Source organism: Eupeodes corollae, chromosome 2, assembly GCF_945859685.1.
Source record: "Eupeodes corollae chromosome 2, idEupCoro1.1, whole genome shotgun sequence".
In the NCBI taxonomy this organism is placed as follows: domain Eukaryota; kingdom Metazoa; phylum Arthropoda; class Insecta; order Diptera; family Syrphidae; genus Eupeodes; species Eupeodes corollae.
In genome coordinates this window covers 90,260,813-90,286,903 of record NC_079148.1, presented here as the reverse complement: position 1 = coordinate 90,286,903, position 26,091 = coordinate 90,260,813, and the positions used below count along the sequence as shown (strand labels likewise).

Genomic DNA, 26,091 nt, shown 5'->3' with positions numbered 1-26,091 from the left:
TTCAGGAATTTCGAGTTAAATAGTATTTTCAATGAACCAGCTGCCATTTTTGCCGTTCTTATAAAAATCCTACCATGTTTATTAAAGAGAAATCGGTTTTGAAAATTGATGTCAAGATACTTTGTTTCTGAACGTAATGATATTTTAAAATAATTTATTGTTAGGTTAAGGGATTTACTCTTTTTAACTGCAAGGTAATGTCCTTTTCCTCTCGCATTTCCAAAGCAAGTCAATCCACATGTTCTAGGGTTAATTTTTAGACTCTATTTCTTAAAATAATTTTCCACAAGTGGTGGTCCTTGCTTTAATTTGTAAAGGGCTAAGGTTGGTTCAACATTACTTGCGAATACAATTGAGTCATCATCATAGTGAATAGAACCCGGTTCATCCGATGTGAAATATGAAAGAGGGAAATTATTCAAAAAGATATTGACAAAAGTGGACATAAAATAGACCCTTGAGCGACGCACGCCTGTATTAGCGGAGAAAAAAGGGGTGTGTTTATAACCTATATTTATTGCAGAAGTTTTGTTAGTAAACAATGTAATATTAACTTAATGAGTCAGTTCGGAAAATTCAGTTGGATGGGTTTCTTGGAATGATGTTTTCATATTCACAGAACGTGTTAAAGGGATTAGCCAGGTCCCGTTCAAAATACTTAACGAGTTTGAGATAAGCGAGATCGGTCGAAAGCTGTCAACCTCTCGCCTTGATTTTTCTTTCATATTGGTAAGATGTTTGTCTGCTTCCATTATGTCGGAAAGTAACCATTACTTAAAAACAATTGATAACACAGTGCTCAGAGAGAACGGACATTTTTTTAAAATAAAATTTGAAATGTTATCATTGCCTGATGATTTTTTGCTATTGGGCGATATGATCTAATGTTATTGACTCTGTTTGGAGAAGTGAACGGTAATGTTCCTTGAGAACATCGATGTTGTTTGATGAAAATGTTGTAAAAGTTTTAGAATTAGGGTCATCTGTTGCTATTAAAATATACTGTGGCAGACTCTCTTCAATTCACCAGAGATTCAAAGCTTTTTATACTTAGTTAATAGATATGAAACGTACATTTTGTTTTTCAGTTAGCCATAAGTTCACTTTTACTGTTTTTGGGACATTTATATTCTGAAATTTCATGTACAAATTTCAGTTCTTTAGCATTCAAAGCAAATTCACCTCAAAAAGAAGGTTTTTTGAGATTATTAAGATCGTGAAATAATCTTTTTTGTATTTAATAGATAATAAATTTTAAAGGTAAGAACACTTAAGGAAAGCCTAACACTTTTTATGGACGTCAAAGAAAACTTTAGTTTGTGTTAAGAAAATAAAAATATCTACTAACATAATTTAAAATTTAACGAAAAAATATTCTCCCAGGAGGGGGGTTATGACTCCTACGACCCCCCTCAATCCGCCATTGCGTTAACATTATAACAAAGCGATGGCCCATACAAAGTACGTTGACTTTGCGTTATCAACTTAATAGCCTATACTTCAACAGAACTAGAAAATCCTAAAAACATTTAACCTGCAATTGACAGGATATTTATTGAATTTCATACAAATCAAAAATACAAAGTTTTCATAAAAATAATTATGTATATTTTTTTATGAATTTTATTAACCATCAATTTGACCTAATAAAATGTCGGTGATACTTCGCACATAAAAAGAACATTTTTCTGTTCGCAAAAGAGGACAGTCTACAAAACTCAGACAAAGTTATATAAGATTTCCGTTTTCCGGCTTTTGGCATGAGCACGTTTCCGGTCGAAGTTGGTTGCAAAGGAAATCCAACTGTTGGTTATGGACATAAAAACCACTAACATCTCACACACAATTATAAGGAAAAATCAACTGCATTGGCAAATTTTCATTTTTATTTATAATAATAAAAATAGGAAATTCTTTTTTTTTTTAAGTTTTTTCTTGCAAAAAGGACAACAAAATAAATAAACATTCGGTTTTTTCGTATCCTCTTCTTTATATATATATATATGTATGTATGTATGTCCTTTTAGAGATTTTGGCTTATTGCTGTTTTGTTGACTTGTCGTTGTTGTAGACACATGACACTTTTGTAATTTCCTAGAGTCTTCCTCAAAGAACGAAAAAACGAACGAACTAAGGAAAAGGACGGAGCCTTACAATGGAATAAAAGAAAGGACAACACAGAAAAAAACTGTCTAGAAAAATTGTCGTCTGTCAACAGAAAAAGAAGATATCGAGGCCAGTGGTATTTTGTATTTAAAAGTTCTTTTAACAGTTCTTCTACGTAACTCAATATAACGAACGACGTGTGTGACTAGGACTCCAAACCCGAGGAAAGAACTTGAAAGTTCCAATTTTATTAAGTGGCATTGTTCAATTCATAGTGACTTTACAAGACGACAAAGCGTCGAATTCTTTGAGGTGTGTATGACTTTGATAGAATTAAGGTGCTTATTTGTATTGACATTGTGCTTGGTTTAAAACGGCAATGAACTATGAAGTTTATAGTTGATAGGACTAGAAAACGACAAATAGTAATTTCTTTGTTGAGGATACAGAGCAAACACTGAAGCGATGAAATTCCAGTGTGACAATATTAAATAAAATAAAAAATATATTTATGTGTGTATGTAGGAAAAGTACTCACTTAGGGAGAAGAATAAGGTACGAAATGAACGGTTTTGAGGCAATAACCTTTAACTTTCGATTGAGAGATAATAAATGAAATGTGTAATATTTGTTCACGGTGATAATTTTAGTTTTTTTAATGTTAACATTCAGATGGGGACAACAAAATGGCCCTGCAAAGACTTGCACCAAAACAACGTTTGGGAAGAGGCTTTCCGTTTAAAACTTAAAAACAAATATTCACAACAATATTTTGTGTGAGATAAATAATTTGAAGTCAATATATTTATTTGGTCTCCAAATACTTGAGTCGAAAACGATTTCTTATCGTAGTTTTTTGTTGGTTTTGTAGGTTTAAGTGTTTTGTTAAAAAAGTTGTCAATTGAATGTTTCTAACGAAGTTACCAACAATGTTTTGCACATGATGAAATAGTTTGATTTCAAACTCTATTTTTTGTTAACGAAATTTTTAGTTGAAAACCAATTTTTACCAACTGTAGTAGAATTTCTTGAAAGTTTTTATTTCTTATACATATAAACAGAAACAGATAAGATTTCTCTAAGAACAATGTCTTTCGTTAACAACAAAATTTATCACAGAATAAAATCATTTTGAAAACAATACCTCCATTTATTTACATCTAATTTTAACAATTTTGAGTACTTTTTTTTGTAGCTTTTAATTTTTATGAAAAAACTAACTGTTGAATTGATTGAACTGAATTTCGAAGACAATATTTTCTATAAGATGAAATTAACTGAAGCCAATGTTTTAAATTTTTGAGAAGAATAGAAAATCAATTTCTTCAATCTTTTAGTAATGTTTTTTTATTAAGTTCTTATATTTTTGTAAGAAAAAGTGTAAATTCGAATTTCTCAAAATTTAACCAGATGTCAAAAACATTATTCTTCCTTGCATACAATTATTTTGGAGATACTTTCGTTTTTTATTCGTAAAAAATTATTTTTTTTTCCGATTATTTTGAATTTTGAAAAATTATTGTATTAGTTTCGTTTAACGTCACAATGTATAAGTATAATTCAAAAAATTAATTTAAGTCCCTAATGTTCATTTTTTTACTTGCGACAAATAGAAACTATATGGCAAGTTTAGCATTTGTGCACAATTTCGAACTCAAGATTTTAATCACACACGATATTCCGATGGTAGAGAAGTAAAAAAAGTGGGTAACGCTATTCCGTTCATCTGTCCTGTCTGTCCGTCCACGCTTCTACAGCTTAAACCATTGGGTCGATTGAGTTCTAAATTGGAAGTTAAGGTTTTCAGTAGATTCACGTTAGGCATTTTTTTAATTTTTTTAAGATAAAAACTAACAGAGGCCCCCATACAATTTTTTTGGTCAAAAAATGAAAATTCGAAATTTCTCAAACACAAACCGATAGATTTTTTTTTAAATTTTCTCTATAATTTTATTTTTTAACTTTGCTTCTTTTAGTAAGAAAAACATATTTTTGTAATGCTCCAGAAAGGTACCGCTCATAAAACAGTTTTTTGGTCTTTTAATTTTCTTAGCAACTTAACAACCGATGTCAATATTTTTTTTTTGAACGAACATTGTCTTAACTTTATTTGATTATTAAAAGTGCACATTTATTTTTGTTTGTACTCTTGTAACTACCAACGATGGCCGTGTAGCACCATTGCATCGGATTGGGATTATGATATGTTTAATTAACAATCTATTTTAAAGTGTCTTTTAAGAAATTATTATATACATGATTTTAAATTATTGTTCTTTAGAAATTATGTTGTTTCACACATATATTACTTGCCTTCACCTATATTAAAGAATAATGTTTGCGCTGAAAACTTGTAGGAAAGTAGGAATGTGATTGGATTGTATTAAGTACCTTCTACCTACCAATAACATTCCTCCATTATCGTCATGAACATGTCATTATCTATCTATCTGCATAAAGCTGAGCACGCCAATGAACTTTTCTTTATTCGTTTTAGACATCTACCTAACTACACAACCAATAGGCGACCGCTTTACAATTTAAACATGCATGTTTTGCCTCTTTCTTATCTTCAGATAATTTATTTTCCATCCTGATTCTTCTAATATGAAATTAAAATAAAGCTATCCAAAGGAAAAGGCTTTGAACGATCTAGTTGAATACGCAAACTATTGTTTTCTTTAAGAATGCTTACAATTATTTTTCATTTCCGGAATGAGTTGTCCCAGGATGAGTGGTGCTAGGATGAGTTGTGTCTTGGGATGAAACTAGCTTACCGACAAAAAATGGTGTGCATTCGATAAGTTCATTCAAATACACAAACCATTTTCCTTAACATAATGTATTCCTAATATTTTATATTTTGATTATAATAAAAGTTAAGTTTTTTCAACAAATTATAAATTAATATTCAATAAAATAAAATTAGCATAGTCTAACGAAAAAATCCTTTTTTTTGACACCTTATTTGTTAGTTCCGTATGAGAGCCGAAAAAGCATGCTAACAAAATAATATATATGATGATGATTCGTCCAGACTAAATTTATATTCAATCACTAAAAAACTGTGTAACAAATATATTTTTAAGAAAAAATGGAAAATTTGTATATTTAAAAAAATTAATTTCAATAAAACCGGTCTAACGATTTTCTAATAAAAAATTTTTAAATGGAGATTTTTTTGACAAATCAAATGGTATTTATATCCTTGAAGACAAACTTAGTTCACATGTATATTTCTAACTCTTATATAGGTACTTTTTTAAAAAGGTACTTTGCATAAGGAGTAAGTTCGTGCGATCCAGTCGTGCATTTTATTTTTAAATGGCTTGGTAAAGAAACACAATTTAAATTTTTTGAGAGTCCTTTCTACATCTTTCTGCATTATTATATGTATAAAAACATTTATTTGAAGTCAATATCTCCACTGGTTCTTGAAATAAAAAGATTTTCGAAAGAACGGACGTACGAACATACGAACGTACGTACACACGCACGAACAAATATAACTCTAAAAATCTTTGATTTCGACTTAATGGTTTTTTAATTACCAAAACTAGCTGTTTTCATCTTAAATTGTGCTATTTTTTTTACTATAGATCTACTCTATTGGCAATTCCAATAGATGCTATTATTTGTCTTAAAATATTCAAATGTTTATTGTATAAGTTGGTAAAATATTGAGAGAAAAACATATGTATTTCAAAATATTGTAACAATATCTCTTTATTTTTAGTATTATTAGTTAACATTTAATCAAAACCCTAATAATCTTCAGAAAATATTAAAATTTAAAAACGTTCATGTGCGAATATGTATGAATATCTAAAAATAAAGTTGTATCAATATGAATGCATTCCTAAAAATGCATAAACAACTATTTTAATTGTTTGAAGATCTTCTCCTATGCCATTCAAAGTTGCTTGTAATATAAATTAATGTATAGGGCATAATAACATAATTTTCCTATTAAAAAGGATATGAGAAAGAAGTTTAAAAATTAAATGGGTATTAAAATACTTCTCAACATATTAAAACCATAAACTTAAAAGTAAGACAAACATATATTTACGTATGTATGCATATGTAACAGAGGAATTTATTATTAATATATGTATAAAAGCACTATAACTTTGCATAAAAACAATTTATATTTCAGTTTATCGGAGAATAATAAAATATTTCCAATCAAAGTTTTCTGAGAAAATCAATTGTTAACATAGGTAGGTACTCTAGACTCAAGTAGCATATAAAATAATACAAAAATAATCGAAAACACTATGTAACAACTTTACATCTTGCATCTTGATACATAAAAGAAGATCGAGTGAAGAGTTTATTTTATATTTACAATGAAGATTACAATGTTGTGATTAAACATAATCGATTTCTGAAATTACAAAAGCCTAAAGGCTGTGGTCCTTGTGGTTATTTTTAAGATTCAAATAAACCATACAGAATTTAAATAAGGGCCAGTAAAACAAATTTTGTTTAAAAGTAAGACATGTTCAGGCAATAAATGAATGTAAAATATGTTCAGTTCGTTGTTTTTATTATTTTATTTAGTTATTATTATCAACAACTTTCTACAATAAGGAAGACATTTCCTTTAGCATTGAAGCCAAATGCTTGTAGCGGCAATAGCAAGAATTCTGCATTACAGATTAGCTAATTTCGATCTCTAATTCTGTTTTACTTCAGAAACCATTTTTCTTTTATTAATTTGTAAAAAATTTCGTAATTTTAGTGTTATGACCAATAAGCTCAACTTATGTCTAAAATGACTTAAAAGAATCTGTTTATATATGCGTAAAGCTAAAACCACGATTAACGCAAGAGCCTAATGCCATTGAACACCAGGGTGTTTACGCAAAAATGTTTGTATTAGTTGAATGAAAATGTGATGAGTATTCTTAAATTGAAAGCTCACTTCGACGCACTGGCAGCCATTGTTTATTTATTTTTGAAGTTGTCATATTTTGACATTTGACAAGGATGACAAAATAAGACATTACTAATAATGGAACCCTTCAACGGAACGGAACTAAGAACTGTGAACACTTTGCAATCACAATTCGCAGTGAAGCAGACCAAATTGAACTTGTTTCACAACCTAATTTTGCCCTATTTTACTTTGTCAAAGCCATTTAACATTATCTCCCGGAACTTTATCAATAACTAAAAATGGGCGTACACTATGTCTTCGTCGCTTCCGACGCTCTTTTCCAATGACACTAGCTATGCAAGCTCGATTGATAAAGCCAATTTGCTTGCAGCACAGTCTGCTGTTAATTTGACGGTGCCAATTAGTGACATGACTCCTCCTGTACTTGAAAGCGTAAATGATTCTATGACACGAATCTTCTTTCTAGTACAGTTACTAGAGTACTTACAAATCTTGACATTTACAAATCTGCTGGCCAGGACAGTATCCCCCCTATTACTCTGAAGAGGTGTCCTATTCTACAGGTCTCTAAATAAATTTCCTGATTGAAATCTACCGAAAAATTTTTACTGACAGAAATCTGTCATTAGAATTGTGTGAAATTAGAACACAACCCAGTTTAACGATTCGTTTCACTTATTAACATAAAAGTATCAGCTGTTCAGGAAAATGAATTTCCGTCCGGAAAATTAAAAAATACATTTTTATAGAAAAATAAACGTGCAATTATACTTTTTTTTCTCAAGAAAATTCTTGTTTGATTTCCGATCGCTCAGTATATAATTTTCATTTCTAATCAAAGGGAAACACTATCAAATATCGATTCAAAATTTTTTCCGGATCGATTATATGATAGCTAAAACTGGCGCCTTAGCGTTTAACGTTTATTTTGATATTCACAAAATAAACGCTGGTGTGCCCCAGGGCTCCATTTTGTATCCGACTCCCTTCCTTATTTTTATAAATGATCTTTGGTCTGAAACTTCTAACCCACTAAATTGTTTCGCTGATGACAGTACCCTCAGAGTTTCATATTGTTTTTAGATTCGCATCCTTGTTGTGGACTACTACTACTACTCATACTAATGGCAGCGTATGATGTGCTCATTCGAAAACTCAACGCTGTCTACTGTCGCAAAAGCGTAACTCTCCCCCAATGCCACTATCCAAAAGTGGTACTTGCATCGAGGAGACTGAACAGCAACCAGTTCTAGGTATGTGCATTACAAACCACTTGACATCGCCAAAAATCCTGCTTAGTATTTAGGTTTTCTCCGACGATGCAAGTAGTTATTAGCCCTTCTGATTTGGCTATAATTTATAAAGCCTATATCTGTCCAAAACTTGAGTACAATTCCCATACTTGGGCAGGTGCTTCTATAACCCACTTAAGTCTCTTATACAGAATTCGATAGAGAACTGTATAAATCATAGCTGACCGTTGTCTTACTGAAACTTTTGCATCTCTCCACCACCGTCGTAAGATTTCATGTCTCTCATTATTGTATCGTTACTTCCATAAGCAATGCTTTAAGGAAATAGCCAGTTGCATTCTTCCCCTCAAACAATTCAACCAAAATACTCGTTTTTTAAGGAATGCCCATCAGTTCACCCTTGAGCATAATTTCAGTAGTGCTTTAAAATTAAGAAATGGTTTTCGACACAGGCCGATATTTATTGCAATGTTTTTTTTTTCTCTTACACAAAATTTTGTTATAATTTTTTGAAACATTTTAAGATACATCGACAGATTGGCACGAATGCGAAGCTATGAGTGTGGGCCGCATCCCAGCCTCGTTTTAAAAAAAATATTTCAAAAACCTTTCATTCCGTACGCATACATAAATTCAAATTTTCGTGAAATTTGAAACGCACCAATGTGCATCCTGCAGCTTTGCTCTTCTTTCATAACGCGCAATTTGTTTACTGTACAAAATTAAATAAACTTTATTATGTTAAATCTTTTAAAATATCTTCAGGAATTGTGAGCGAAAAGAAAATTTACAAAACGCAAACGCTTGCAGCACAATACATCAACGTTTTTCCGCGTAGTTATAGATAGGTATAAAGGTAACTCTACATAAGAAATGAAAAACATAACTTTACGAATTCTCTTCAAGGCTTTTCTTTCTGAGTGCTTTTTACTGCTGCAGCAATTACAATAAAACAGTATTGTATTTGATATTTTTATATCCATACTTAAATATATGTACTTTCATTTTGCGCAAAAGTTGACCAAAGAGAAAAGTAATACCTTTCAAATTACACTCAAAGATATCTCTTTGTGCCGTTCCATTTAGTTTTCTATTTTTGTGTTTTTTCGCTCATGCTTATATTTATGCATAATTTGTAGCTAAATGGGATTCGTCCTTTTTTAAGCCGCATAATTTGAACCAACAAAAAATCGACAAAAAGAAAAGGAAATAGATCGGAAAGAAAGAAAAGAAAAAAACTTTTGGGGGAACAATGCCAGACTTGAGTTACTATTCCCAGGACCTAAATACATACATTGCAGAGAAGGACAATGATGAACCGTTAACCGTCCTTTCTTTGCACTACATTCAACCCGACGGCGGCCATCTTTCACTTCAAAGGTTAGTCTTCTGGAATAAAAGTCAACACACTTCGACTCACTTAAATGGGACAGACAGAATGGAAGAAGGATAACTCGCTTCAATGTGAGATATGCAAATTTGAATTTTTGATATTTTGCTGCGCCCTACTTTACCCCGCCTCGCCACTAGTCTTCTTGTGCTCCTTAGAGGCTATGGCTTTATGAAGACACGGAGCCAGAGGTGAGGTAAAGGCATTGCCATCATTTGTCTTTTGGTATCCCGGAAGAGATATATTATATTAACCTTGCATGTAGTTCATTTTTTTAACTATGATGCTGATGCCAAGGCTAGATTTCGTTTTAGCTCAAAACAAAGGGTGGAGTCAAAACGGATTTATATTTAAATTAAGACAGAAAAAGAAAATATTTTTTATATCAAATTCCACCGCACATTCTCTGATGGCATTGGTCGGTTAAGACTTTTCAAATGAGGTTTTCAATTCCAAGTTGAATCTGAAAATATTTTAATATTTTTTTTGTCTGAACAATAATTAAGGAAAGTAAGCTAGCATTCAAAGGATAAACGAAAAAGCCAACTTCTTTTGGTGGTAGAAGGTACTTGGCATCTATTTTTTGTTCTCTTTATTCATACTGTAAGGGAAAAGTTAACTTCATACAAAGCTGAAGGCTTCGCCCGGTATATATTTATACAATCCCTGATAATATTTATGTAAATAATTTTTGAAAGATATGACTTTAAGATAATTGTGCAAAAACTGATGGAATATTTAGATAATACGGAAGGAAAATGAGACATTACTGACTTACTTTTAGCACCTCCCCTTGCCATAAGATTGTTATTATATTTCAATCTCAATTTGAATAGAGACCAAAATGTTATATGCATAAGAAGATAAAACAACTTAAGTAGTTAAAAGGAGACGAAGAAAAATTCTATGGAATAGGCCAATTTTTCATTTCACTCATTTGTAAGGTTACAAGAAAGGAACATTTTATAGCAGACTATGAACAATTCTTAACTTGGGAAATATTTCAGCCCAACTTGCTTGTTTGGAATTTGAATGCAAATCTGTGGAAATTGGTTTATAATAATTGCACTAATGTACTTTTTTATGTTTGGCTACATATACATTTTATATTAAAAGTAGAGCTATATTATCACTAAAATAACTGTAATTATTTTTTCAAAATATGATAACGATAGTTTATATATTTGTCCTCAAAAGGTAAAGGATCTTATGTCGTCTTAAGTGGTCTTAGCTATTTATCGATTTTTGTTTATGTTATAAATAAAAACCCTCGTTGATAAATTTTTTAAAACAAAAATGTTATGACCTTAGTTTAATTCTTAGGATTTTGCAAAAGGAAAATCAACTTAAGTAGAGGATGACTCGGCTTATATATACATTTATTATATTAGGCATAAATGGTTTTAGTTAAATATTTTAAATTGTTTTTATATTCAATATTAATCAAGAAAGTAAAATCACTTATTTCAACTCAAGATATTTTAAAACAAAACTTTTCCTACTTTTACATTTCTTATAATGACCCAAGGGTAAAAGAAAAAGAAAAAATATCAGTTTAACCTAAGAACATTTTAAAATATTCAGTAAATGAAAAACTGTAAAATTTGATTTGTTAAAAGCACTTAAGTATAAAAAATGTATTATTTATCAAAATTAAGTTTTAATCATTGAACTGATTCAAAAAGATAACCGAATAAAGGTCATCTACTATGAGTACTTTTAGTTCCCGACTTCTAACCCAGTTTATACCTTCCTTCGTATTTTTTGTATGGATCGTCGAGTGTTACTTTTAGCCAATAACATTGATTAAATTTTATGTTTCGCCATCATGTATCGATACCTTTACTCAACGAAAATGTTATATTTGAAAATTCAATATCTTTTATCTTTCTCGACAGGAAGTGATCGATTGAATAAAGCAAATATAATCCGAGTAATTCATATTAAATAAACTTTGAAAGTTCACAACCTGAAAGTAAGCTAACTTCCTTCATCATATAGCCATAGTACGTCACTCAACTATCACTATCACTCCATTATATTCCCAATCGATTTCTTTAAAATCTTCTATTAATGTGTGCAGTTCCGACTCTCACTCGTGATGCTATGTAGAAAAACTTCAATGTTTACAAACTTCACAAACTCTTGAAGTAAAAGTTTTTTTAAAGGCAACGATAATGCTGAAAGCAATCCAATTCCAATGATGCTTTTTAGAGTTTTTGTTGTTTTTTTTCGTATTTTATTGGAATTTAATTTGTGTTCATTATGTTCTTAAAAAGCAATAATGGAATGAAAGGAATTGTTTGTTCGTATTTGTGACCACGCGTTTTCTATTATTCGTCATTAGTCTTTTGTTGAAAAGGTGAAGTCAAAAGGTGGTGCTGGTGGAACTTGAAACCCTTTTAGTTGCAACGAGCTTTTTTTTCCTTATTCAATTATTTAATTTAGTGAATGGTGACATTTTTTTTCTTCTTTCCTATTTTAGTTGAACAGCGACAAATTTTTTTGTTTGAAAGTTCTAAAGTCATATACGCCCAGAGCAAAACCTGTCCTAGAGTTGCAACAATTATTAGCCTTAGCAAATACAATTCATAAACTGTATAAGTAGAATTACAATTACAATTGTAACATAAGTTTATTTAAATTCAAGCTCTGTTTTTTAATTCACAATTATGTACTGTGCCTAATTTACAACTTTGTAAACGAGAACGTTTATTTGCAATATTGTAATTCTAATGGAAAAGAAATAAACTTCAACAAAGAGTGATAATTTATTTCAAAACATTGGTATTGAAATGTTGTTTTTTAATATAGAATTTTAGCAGTCAGACTCAAACGAAAAAGATGTCTTTCTGATCAGTTCCGACCCGCTTAAATTTTTCGAACAATACGTACTTCCTTCATCAGATTGAAAAACATTGTTTATAGTGTGTTTCTTTTTTGTCACTTTTTTATTGAACAAATTGCTCAAATCAACAAATTTTCGAATAGATCGTCATTTTTAATGATTGTGAAAAACCAATTCGCGAACTTCAATAGTTGTGCTAAGACTTATTTTCTGAAAAAAGATGCGAATTGTTTTTTTCGGCTAGTAAAAACAAACTCAAATTTTCGGGCTTAGATGCACCAAGTTAGGCGTATCAAATAACCTGTGAGGCGTTTTATAGGTCTCAAATTTGTATTTATAATAAATTATAATTCTTTGCTCAAAAAGTAAAGGCTTTGAAATCGACTTAAGTGGTTTTAGCTATTCTTATTTTTTAAACTCGTTGATAAATCTTTTAAAACAAGAAAATTATGACATTTTGTAAAAGAGCTTAAGTATGCGTCGTACCGTTTTCAAAAGGTAAAAAAAATAACTTAATTAGAGTCTTATGAATCAATGAGAGTATGATTCGTCTTATGTATTAATTTATTTTATTTATCAGATACCAAGCAGAAATGATTTTGGTAAAATACCTTAAATTGTTTGTATGTTCAATATTGATTAAAAAAGTAAAATCGCTTGTGTCGGCTCAAGATATTGTACCACAAAACTGTTCTTGCATTTATATCTGTTATTTTGACACAAGATGTTTTACAATATTAAAAAAAATAAACTGACCTAGGAGCATCTTAGAAAACTATGTAATACAAAGTTGTGAAACTTGTTTTGGTAAAAACACTAAAGTAGTTTAGTTAATATCATTTATGAAATTCGTCGGTGGTTTAAACACGAAGGGAAACAATACCCAGTTCAAAACAGCTATATTTATGTACATAATATAGTACGTATCAGCCTTTATTACGAATAAATGTACAGTATTATTAATAATAGAAAAATAAATAAATACATAAATAGATAAATAAATATATGAATAAATACACAAATAAATAAATAAATAAATAAATAAATGAATATATAAATAAATTAACAACAAATAAAAATATTAAATAAATGAGCACAAAAAAGTTACTAAATATATAAACATGCAAAAATATTAAAAACAAATTATAAAATAAACTGTGAAATAAATAATTTAATAGATAAATAAGTTACATACAAAATAACGTTGAAATACAAAAGAGATACTAAACAATGGAAAAAACAAATAAATAGATAAATAATTGTATAATAATTAATAACAATAAAACATTTATCAGTCTTCTTAACAAAAATAACGTTTTATAACAAAGTTTAAGAAGCTTGATTTGAGATAAGGGAATTTTTGGAAGATAAACAAGAAATTATATATTTTTCACTTAATTTTTAAATTCGAATAGAGACCATTTCTATGTCGGGTAAGGCGTGCAATTCGATTATTGAAAACACTATTGGACATTTAGCATCATTTTCCGAAGCTTGTTCTGACAAATTTGAAGTCTTCGTATGTGACTTTTTGCACAATTTCCCCAAGCAGGTGATCCATAGAACATAATAGCTTGAAAAATTGCTTTATAGATCAGTGGTTTGTTGTCACTACTTAAGTTTGATTTTATGTTTATTAATGGGTACATTATTTTGACTGTTTTTTAATAACTCCCTGTACGTGTGTACTAAACGTTAATAACTTATCCAAATGAACGCCTAAATATTTAGCGCTTGACTTCCAATCTGCTTCATAACCGTTAGTAATAAGATTGTTACTTGGTAAGAAACACGGTTTTCTTTTTCGTCAGAAAAAGACCGCCTGAGTCTTAGCAGCATTTATCTTTACTTTCCAGTCACTAAAGTAATCTTGTATTTTAAACAGTGAAGATTGCAAGTTAGTTTCAGTAGTGGAACTAATTGAATCTGAAGAATAAATACATGTGTAGTCAGCAAAGATAGCTGTTTCACAATTTTGAAGTCTTAGAAAGACAGACGTAAACACATTGCAGAGAATTGGACCAAGTACAGATCCCTGCCACACAAATAAATCGTTGGGAAAGACAATTGTTAACGGACACAAGACATTTACTTGAAGACCACAAAGATTTTATAATTTTAATGAGGTACATAGGAAAATTGAAAATTAATAGCTTATGTAACAGTCCGTCATGTCAAACGGAATCAAAAGCTTTTTCAACGTCCAGCAACACCAAACCCGTATTTTTTCCTCCAGTACAGTTACTTTTAATGTATTTTGTTATCCGATGAACCTGTTGTACAGTACTGTGACATGCACGGAATCCAAATTGCTGTAAAGGCAAAACATTATTTGAATTAATGTGTTCAATAAGCTTCTTTTTAATGATTTTTTTCAAAACATTTACCAAGAGAACTTAGCAATCTAATCGGTCTGTAGTTAACAGACAAGTTAGCTATCTTACCAGGTTTTAAAATTGGAAAAACTTGTGCTATTTTCCATTCATTTGGGAAATATCCCAATTAAAGGCAAGAATTAAAAAGTTTTTGTACAAATTTAACTCCCAGCTTTTTCATATTTTTCAAATACAATTTTTTTATTTTATCAAACCGAACTGACTTTCTTGATTTCAAATAATTTAAGAACATATTTGAAGTCTTCGATAGTGATGAAGTAATTTTCACCATTACCCGTATCACAGTTAATAATTCTTATTGATTGAGAAACAACGGATTCAATGGTATCATTTGTAACGGCATTGCCAGCTAACAATTGTACATCATAAAAAGTCGTTTCTAATGCATCTGCTTTTTCAGATCCCGTCATCATTAAACTACTTCCTACCTTTAAGGCAGGAATATGAGATTTTTGTTTTTTATAACTTAAACTATATTCCAGAATGGTTTGCATGCTTTATCCAACCCAAGCAGCTTCTGATTCCAAGCTCTATTTCTGAAAACTGCTATACCTTCTTTTATAATAGAGTTAAGAATATTCATTTTAGTGAAATAGAAGCTATATCTAGTTATTATCCACCTTGCTCGGTTTCTGTTTCGGAACTTAATCAATTCGACTAAATCTGGTGATAGGACATTTGTGCTTTTAATTTTCATTGCTTTTTTAGGTACAGCGTGATCAACACTTTCTATTATTGCAGATGTAAAGGAAGCAATGGTTTGATCAATTTTAAATTAATCTCTGTCCGGTGTGAAATTATCTGCGAGAATTCTCAATTTCGTTTTTAATTCTCTTTTATAAATACACCATTTCAATTTTTTAAAATCAAAAGCCACATTTCGTTGACTAAGAGGGGATATAAAAGTGTCAATGACCACGGCAAGTGGTCAGTGCTCTATTCGTTTAGCACAAAAGGTTCGCGGAATAAACCCGGTACATTAGTTAGAAAAATGTTTATGGTTGATTGACTTGCCCTGCTGTTTGTAGGGTAGTAAGTTGGATGAGGTGAATATAAAATATCAAAAGAGTAGAGCCGACAGGTTTCCTTATTTAAAGGCGATTTTAAATTTTATAAATCTATATAAAACATATAATTCTATACAAACCTTGTTCATTTGACTGATTGCGTCCAGATTTTTCATTCTGCCAGTCTTCTTCTGGAACGAAATCAAAAATAAAAGAAAGAAGGAATCTTCGTTAGATTGATGAATATTTCAGAATTTATTTAAATTTAGGTAATATAAAAATTATAAGAGATTTTGAATAAGATCGTAAGTTTTCCCTTAATTCACAATAATTAAACGAGTTTCTTTCTATACTCAATAGTTGTTCAGACCTATGATATTTTGCAATCAATATTTGAGTTCTAACTAAAATTTGTATCCATCTCTTTAAAGTAAAAAACAAAAATCGCTTAACATTTTCACTATTCTTTTTACTCTAATTGTTAAAAAAACATTGAAATTCAAATGACATTACATATATTTGTCCCCAAATTACATTTATGTATGTACCTTCCTCTTCACGAGAAATTCTCATTAACAGGGTGCAATATTTTCTATACTTCTAAATTGTACACCCTCAAACAGTTCATTAGCTCTAGAGTTTATCCCTAGGCGAAACACATTCGATTTCCCCACAGAAAATGACGACAAAAAATCTAATTATCCTTGAAGTTCGTACTTCTTTCCTTTTACAGTAAAAAAAGCTAAAATGAAAAAAAGAACACGAAACAGTCCGAGTACGTATAAATAAATGTTTGAAATTATTTTGTAAATATTTGTAAACTTTATATGTGTGTATGTATGTTTTTTTTTTTGTTTGGGTTTTGAAGTAAACGAGAAAAGACCAACTGCAACAAACTGTTTATGTTTCCCACATAAAATTGCACCAATGTGTCAAAAGGGTGAACCCGGAGATCGGTGAGGAGCTATGGTTTGGTTCGTGGCTGTAAAATTGCACTTTTCTTATGGACCTTAATTCAAATCCGACTTTTTTTAATAAAATCCTTGATGGTTTTCCAATTCTATAATCTTTTTCCTTAAGTTGAAATATTTATTTATAATATTTATGAAAAAATGAAAAATTTTATGCTAAAATAGTAGTGAACAGAAAAAGGTAAAACGGTTTGAAAGTCAGTTTTGTTCATGTACCGAATCTAACAATTCTATTACTTGAAATTTTTGAAATATATATTAAAAAAATTAAAAAAAAAAAGTTGAAAGCGGATATTTTAAAAAATAGAATTAGAATTCGTTTTCATTTTACAACAAGTAAAAAATTGTTTAAAATAAATAAAGAATAAATATTAGTTAATAGCTAGTGTTGGATGATACATAGCGAATTTAATTTACATATACATTAAAAACTGACGTGGGGTGACAATCAGTGCTGCAATAATACTAAATTGTTTAAGCGAACAGATCAGATAAGTTATTTTTTTTTTTTAATTTCAGATATTACATACAAAATAGAATTATAAACAAAATTAGAATTAGAACATATTCATATTTACAAAAAGTATTTTAGTATTTATTTTCAGTTTTTATACATCAAAGTTTCTTTAACAATAATTATTAAAACAATTTAAGTCAATTGTGAAAAGCCAGTCTTTAACTTTTTTAAGAAAAGAGTTTAAATTTTTAGTAGTTCTAATTGCTATTGGTAGGTTAGTAAATGACTTGGGTGCTGCGACAGTATAATTGTTAGAGACATGAGTTTTATGAGCAGTGGGAATATTGACAAGATGCATAATATTTATGAGTAGATTTTATAACTGCGAGTTCCTACTTGGAATGTTACCACTTTGCTTCAAAAATTCTTTCAGTACTTTAAAATTGTAAAGGTGTCTCAAAGATAGAATTCCCAAATCCTTGAATAAGGGCCAACTTTCAGTTATTTGATTTTTGTTGCAAATGATTCTAATTAAATGCTTTTGTGCAATCAACAAGGGTCTGAAAGTACTAGCATATGAACGACCCCAGCTAGATAAACCATATTTTGTTTTAGAGTGTGCAAGCCCGTAATAAATTGAAGTTAAAACTGTTTTTGAGCAGAACGGTTTTAACAAATACATTTTGTTTCTAGTAATGAGCATCAAATTATTTTTATATTGAAAATATGATCTTTTCGTTTAAGATTAAAATCAATTGTAACTGCAAGATATTTAAAACTGAACACTGAATTAATTTTGAAACAAGAACCAGCTGCTTGAAAATTAGGTCTAACACAACTATGTAAGGGAAAGGTGAATTGACTACAATTTGACACATGAAACATCAAATTGTAATTGCAAAGCTGATGACTAGAAGTTTTGACTGACATTATTTTAGTTTTTTCACTAAGGATTAACTTATGAACCGAGAACTAAGTTCTTAGAATTTCCAGAACTTCTTCAATTTGAATGTTACAATTATGTTATGAGTTTCACTGGTAGGTAAACGATATATCATATGCAAAAGCCGTAGCAAGGATATTTAACTGCAACCTAAAGCGAGAGGTAATATAAACCAAGAAAACAAGGGACCGAGTACGGAGCCCAGAGGTACTCCAGATTTTATATATTAAGCTTCAGTCATTAACTACTACTTTTTGTACTTTCTTTTAAATATGACTTCAGCCATTGAAAAATAACTTCTCTAAATCCTGGATTATATAATTTACTTAGTAGTAAATCATGATCAACCATGTCAAAGGCTTTAGTCTTATCAATAAAAAGAGCCATATTCGGTTTATTATGAGTCAAGCAGCCATAGAGTTGAATGCAAAGTCAAAGAATTGCATCTTTGGTTGAGTTTCCAGGCCGACATACAAATTGATTTTCGTTAAAAGAAACAATTTTATCTAAAGTAGTAGAGTTTTTGTTTTCCATTGATAAAATAATTTTTTCAGCAAATAATTAAAATTAAAGTTTGCATTAGAAATCAGCAGAAAAACCTTAATCCAAAACGTACGAGTATTTGTCAGAACCATAAATGTATTTAATTCAAGGTTTGCTCAAAACTCATAAATAATAAGAATTGTCAGAAACTTGTAGTAAGATACTAAAATGATTTAAATTGTATATAAAAGAAAAAGATAAGTACTTTGTAAAATCATGACACAATTTATTGTTAAGAGATATTTTGAGTTTTTTTACTTAGCCTTAAAATTGGTTGTTTTTAGCTTATTTATAGGGGCATATTGTTAAAACCTGATCTAAAGCAAAAATTAAAGGCAGGATTCGAATTTAGGATATCTGAACCATTTAAAAAAGTATTGTTTTCCTTATGAGACTGAAAAAAAGTAATTTTCTCGATCAGTGTTATAAAAACCACAAAAATACTTTTTTGGGGAAAAATGGTTTTCAGGATGATAAAATTATAGAGTCCGCATATGACTAACAGTAGCGTGCTCTAATTGCAGAGAATGTTAAAACCACGTATTAAGCGGGAGTTCCTTAAGGTGCCTGGAAATCTATACAAACGAAATAAGGCCAAAAGTTAAAGAAACAACAAAATTATTACAAAACTGTGGTTCAATTAAATTTAACATGAAAAACAACTTTCTAAATCAGATCGACTAAATTTAAATGTGAGAAAAAAAATCAAAAACTTGAACAACTGCAGAAAAAAATATGAAAAATATCTTTAAAAAAAATTATATACATTTTGTATATTTTTCACCTAACTGCAAGCTTTGCGAAGCTACATGCAATTTTCCTTTGATAGAAGAAAACCACTCACCTCGTAAATCAACACAACTTCTTATCACAAACATTTTAACGACACTTAAGCGTGTTCTAGTCTCTCGTAATTATTTATTTTATTTGTATCCTTTTAGTTTTCCTGGGTAAGGGATTCGAATTGAGTGAGACCAAGGAAGACACCATTGCTCGGTGTGTATTGTATAGAATATCCTCTTTATGTCATAAAATACAACAAAAAATATGCCAAGTGTTTTTAGAATGATCTCTAAGGTAGTGTAAACCGTATTTTTATATATACTTGTACATTGGTACATACACCATATTTTCATCCCCTGGGGTAAATTATATTTTTTTTATTTGTTCACTTTTATGAAAAATACTTCTTTATAGAAACAACACAGCAATGAAGGAGTTATATGTACGCATATGTATAAGTGACTAGATCCTGGAGGGATTAAAAATCTTCGAAGCAGTTGGGTTTTTATTGCGAATTTACACGAGAACTCGTCCAAACAGTTTTTTTTCTTTACGAATACATATTGCGATTGTCGACTCACTGTATTTAGTGTGTTGTATATAATATGTATATAGAAACGAGTGCGATTTAAAATTACCGCCCATTTGGCACGAAATTCAGACATTAGCTGGCAATCTAAAAGAGAGTCTTGCTTGGTTCCATATCCTAAAAGTACCGCCGCACCGTGTCGCGCCCCGTACCGAGCCGGAGAGGGAAGCACTCTGTGCCATGAACATTGTATAAAAGTGTAATATTTTCTCAATGAGTGGAAAACCAATATCACAGTTGAATAGGTCCTTCCTTTCTAGGAGTAGAAATTCATACTTACACTACACATAGGTGATACTGGGTATAGAGACTATAGCATCATCGGCATCGTTGGTATTGTCATTCGATCGTCCGCCCTCACAACACACAACTGCCCACTAAACCACCCTATCTGAATTCTTATGGTTGCCAGATTGTTTTTTGTTTGTTCATTCTTTCATACAAAATTGTCATTCATTGAAGATTAGAAAATAGAAAACAAAGATTAATGATGAAATATTTGTTTTATGATTAATAACATTTTTTATCATTATTTTTTTAGATTAAGTTTAAGTGACATTAAAGTCTTGAATGTTAAACTTAAATGCAACATCTGCAAATTTACAATGACATAGATCATTAACAACTTAATTGCATCATACCTACTCGTAGCTTTAAGTTTTTAGATCTAGTTCTTGTTATCAAAATAAAATCACTGGAAAAACTAGACTTGGCAATAATGTTTGTTTCAGACAGAGTTAAACCTTAAGTTTTATCAGGTATTTTTATCAAAAGAGACAGAGAGAAAAGCTTTCCTTTGGTGGTTTTGTATCGTTTACGATGGCAAAATTAAGTTAAACCTGTATATGGTCTATGTATACGTTCATGCACAGACACATAGGTAAAAAGAAGGTAATGTTATTGTTACAAAGAGCTAGGCTAGGACATCACATGCAGCTCAATAGAAAGGATAAAGCTACAAGAACGCAACGATGTATAGATATCGCTTGAAATAGAAACTATTTTAAAAATGTTCACTTGTTGTTATTAAAGTTGAGCACCTGAGTGGTACAGGCCATGTGGTTTTATGTTGTACATTGTGGTGACCATGCTACTCGTCTTAGGACCAACAAAATCAGAAAGACAAAAAGTGAATGTGTTTTTTTACAAACCGTTGTTCTTTGGTAGTCCATATTTTTTTTCTTCCACGTTCTACTCGCGGGTCACATGGCACCTGTCGTAATTGAAACATATGAGGTGCCAAGTGACCTGCCGGCGGTCACGGTTATTTTCTTAGTTCTGTGCTTTTTTTGTGAACATCAGTTCAATAAATTGAATTGGACTTCGCAGCTTCTGACTCCGATGAGTACCTACCTTCTGATGGAAATAATAGTGATTCGGATCTCCCATCTGGAGAAGAAAACGAGGAAATTGAGCCTGAGCAAATACCTGGAACATCTAATAGAACAGACAAATGGATAAAAGTTACTTGCCAGTTTCTAAAAGCTTTTTTTTTAACCAAACACAGCTGATATTCCGCCAGTGACATCAGCAATGCGACCAATTGATGTATATAATCTTTAGGTTACAGAAGACTTCTTGCAAAATAATACTATAACACGTAACTCCCGCTCAAATCGGAGGGAATATACGAACATACCGGAGATCAAACAATTTTTGAGACTTGTAATGCATATGGGAATTGTAAAATATCCCTTGATTGCTCACTATTGGAACACTGGCAACTTTTTCAAGACCTTTTTTGTGCCCCAAGTGATGTCACGCAATAGATTTCAGCTGCTTCTAAAGTTCATCCACTTTGCAGACAACTCGGCTTTTAGAGGTAACCGATTAGGAAAGGTGAGTACACTCCTTGAGCTTCTGGAAAGCAACTTTGTAAACGCGCGAACTTTAAACGAAAAATTTGGCTGTTGACTAATCTATGATTCCATTGCGTGGTAGACTTCAATTTCGCCAGTATAATCCCGGGAAATCACATAAATATGGTGTGAAAGTGTACAAGCTTTGTGATCCATGTCGTTATACCTACACCAACTTCATATATGCAGGAAAAACAGAATGCAACATCCAAAGAGGTAGACCAACCCCAACAACCTCACACCATACGCAAATTGTTTTAGATCTGGCCGAGCAATATTTAGATCTAGGAACAACTGATAACTTTTACACATCAGTGTCTCTAGCCAAACATCTCCTTGATCGTCGAACTTATCTTTTTGGTACACTTCGGAGTAACAGGGCAGGAAATCGAAAAGAGGTTACTAATGCTAAGCTAAAAGAACATGAAGTAAAAGGCATAGAAGGCTCGGGCATTGTATTCTCAAAGTGGAAAGATAAACGGGACGTTCTCATGCTATCCACTAAACATGGCTTGGAGTAAGTGTGGACATTAAAAAGAAATAGAGATGGTCAGGAAATAAAAACGTAAGTTTAGGGTACAATTTTAAACATTTGACTGTACTTTTAACAATTTATTCTTTCTGTTTTCAAAAAAATGTTTTATTAATTTCGGCGATTGACTTCATTCAAGATTTATTGCTTACCCAAATAAAAGTAATTGTTTTTATTGCCAAATGAATGAACACTAAAAAAAACTGGTACCGGTTACCAGATTTCCAGCTAAATTTATATAGAAAAAGTGGTTTATAGATTCCTACCAGGCGTCTTTTTTTACTTTTAAGAGGATTTTTTGGAAAATTTTACCAGAAGATTTTTCGAAGAATTCCTGTTGAAATACACCAGAATTCTGGTAAAAATTATGCCGCGAATAAACCCAGTATTCGTTTAATATTCCACCTGGTAAAAATGTAGAAGAATCCTGGTAGAATATACCAGGAATATTTTTTTCTTGGTAAAAATGTAACAGAATTCTGGTTTAATATGCCAGGAATTTTTTTTCCTAGTAAAAATGTGCAAGAATTCTGGTAGAATAAACCGGGATTTTTTTTTGTACTCCAAATGTAGCTGAATTCTGGTAGAATTTTAAGTTCTTCCCGCCAAATTATGGTAAGCGCCTTATGAAATTATGAATTATGCGTAGCATATATTTAATTGTATTCTTCGTTCTTAAAAGAAAAAAAAATTAGGTAATAGTCCTAAAGAAAACATTCGCATCAACATCGTCTTTAATAGGCCCAAGAAAAAAAGGAATAAAGATTTTTCTCTAAACAAAATTATCGGAAGTGCCTGTAGTTTACGATTATTTGGCAGGAAGGGCTTAATAGGTATACTGTATTAAAATTTGATGGTTAAACGCTCGAGAAGACTGGTTTTTATTTAAGAGGAAAATATATACTAGACCATAAAATGTCTTGTTTTATTTACCACAAAAAAGACCATTTTTAAACTTCCATTATTTGTGGTAATAAGTACCAGAAGACTGGTTTTTTCTACCAGGAAAAAAATATTCTAGAAAATAAATTTCCTATTTACAAGATTCCACATAATCTTCATTTTACCAGGAAAAAAATACTTTCTACCAGGACGCTGGTAACATTTACCAGAAATGTTTTGTCAAAAATTTTACCAGGAAACCAGATTTCTGGTAAATCAAAGCATATTTCTTTTTACCAGGAAATCTGGAGTTATTTAAAACGAAATCTGGAATATTTTACCACTTTTTTTCCTGTTTTTTTTTTTTTTTTTTTAAACCAGTAAATCTGGTTAAACAAATTTCTCCTTGTACTTGTTAAATTCTACCAGATTTCTGGTTTTTTAATTTTTACTATGAAATCTGGAGTTATATACTACGAAACCTGGACTATTGTACCAGTTTTTCGGCTGTATTTTCAACCAAATTTAGACTACCAGGAAAATTTTTTGAGCGAATAAATGGTATATATGTATAGAGTTTAATAGAGTTTAATGCACACACCCAAATATTTTCGAAAATGTGAAATTAAATTTCTGATCTTAAATTGAAAGGTTAGTCTTAATTTATTTTTTTCTTACTTAAATTGTAAAGATTCGTACAGATAAAACATAAACAGAGGTGAATGGAACTCAAAAAGCAGTAGATTGAAGATGATCTATTTTCTGATTCTTAAGAAAAAATAAAACAAGATATTGGCGTAAGCGCGAGTTATGAGAAAGCTACTACTTGAAGAACAACGGAAAGTTAAGCTATTAGTTTTTCAAAACTTTAATAATTTTAAATTTTCAGACTATAAATATATTTAATTTCGATGGACCCGACTTATCTTTGAGAAAATAAAAAGATTTTCAAAGCTCTATAAGAAGCGTGAAGGAGCCGTTGTAATATGGAAAGCTGTCACTTGTTTTGGAACAGTTAAGGGTGAGGTCGTTACATCAATAATGACTGCGGCTGGGTACAAGAGAATCTTGGAAACACATTTTTTTTACCCACAAACGTAGCCTACACACACGATAATACGCTTATTCACTCTGTGCGCATAGTAAAAGCTTGGAAAGAGGAGCAAAACTTGCACTTCCTTCAATATTTGACATTACCATATGATCTATACATTATTTAATACACTTGGGGATTGTTACAACGTATAGTTAATTAAGGTGGTCGTCAGTATGAAGACAAAGAATCCTTAAATTCTGCAATTGCGTGGAGGAAAATTTCGTTGAACTATAACAAAAAGCTATAGGTTTTTTACCGGAACTTATTTACAAAATGATTGTAAAGTAAGGATGGAAGTTTACCTACTACCAAACTTATCACATACTGGTTTAAGTCCAATGCAATAACAATTTTAAATAATTGTGGACCTATTTAGTTGACTTAAACAAATATTCAATTTTTCCTAGTAGAAAGTTTTGCAAATGGGCGAAAAAAAAACTGGTGGTTGATTTCAGATAATTATTTTCAAATTTTTTTTTCAACATCTTAAGGGAGTAGTTTCAATAGCACAATAAAATAAATAAATTAGGTGTCGCAACAGTCCGTTGAGAACTAGCGCCTAGTGACTTACGGCTTTCAACCATTCCTGTGTGCGTGTAATTGCAGGGATGGATCGGACCTACAGTTTATATGCCGAATCCGAACGGCTTATTTGAGAAAGCTCTTTATCATGACATGAATTACTCTTGGAGAATTTGTCAGTTTCTCGCTAGAGGCAGTACCAGTGAATAAAACTTTAGATCGCACAGGCAGGGATCGAACCCAAGACCTCTCGCATGACAGTCCAACGCACTTACCATCAAGCCACGAGTACTACCAATTATTACCCATCTTTAATTTTCTATAAAAAAAAACTCTAATTTTTTTCTAAAATTTTTGCAACGTTGTTCTTGTTGCATACAATTATTTTTGAGATGAGATTATTTTTTGTTTTATAAAAAAAAAACATTTTTTTTCAAAATAATTACATTTTAGTATTATCTCCCAATATATGATACAAAATTTAATTCAAGTCGTTAGCACTTAGTTTTTAAACTGCTTGGGAGTCCTATCTGCATATTTCTGCGTTATTAATTTGAAAAATCCGACCGACTACAATAACTTTTTATGGAAAGTTAATAAAGGCCACCCTGTTAAGTGTAAATATTATACTGTATTGTAAATGTTCAAACTTGTGTTCTTATTATCTTTACTTATTTGTTAAGCTTCAAGGAAAACTGCAAGTACTTAGAAACATAGCAAAGAGTAAGTTTCTCTCGTTTATTTTGTATTTTTTTAAAATTAAGATAAAAAATAAGTTTGAATTTTGTTTTAATTTCCTTTTTTTTGCGTATATCCTCTTAAACAGAAACTCATTAAAGGTTGTTTTTAACGGTCATCTTGAATCAAAGTTATTTCTTGTTACATGCGTCAAGCATTTTTGTTTTAGTTTATTTTGTTTCTATGTATCCTGCCCTGACTCTGACTCTAATGTTTATTTTGAAAGGACTCTTAAAAAAAAAAAAACAAGCTAGATAGTTGAATACAAAA

At 30.7% G+C, this 26,091-nt stretch overlaps 1 protein-coding gene across 14 annotated transcripts in view; it reads right to left on the bottom strand.

Annotated features, from left to right (window-relative positions):
• LOC129948589 (coiled-coil domain-containing protein CG32809) overlaps window positions 1–26,091 on the bottom strand; it is a 413,266-nt gene that overhangs the window by 166,380 nt on the left and 220,795 nt on the right. For 12 of the 14 annotated variants that reach the window (XM_056059705.1, XM_056059709.1, XM_056059713.1 and 9 more), the window contains exon 4: window positions 16,047–16,097. In XM_056059705.1, the coding sequence (XP_055915680.1) occupies window positions 16,047–16,097 (51 nt within the window). The remainder of the gene's footprint in view (window positions 1–16,046; window positions 16,098–26,091) is intronic. The other 2 variants (XM_056059710.1, XM_056059718.1) reach the window with 1 other exon arrangement.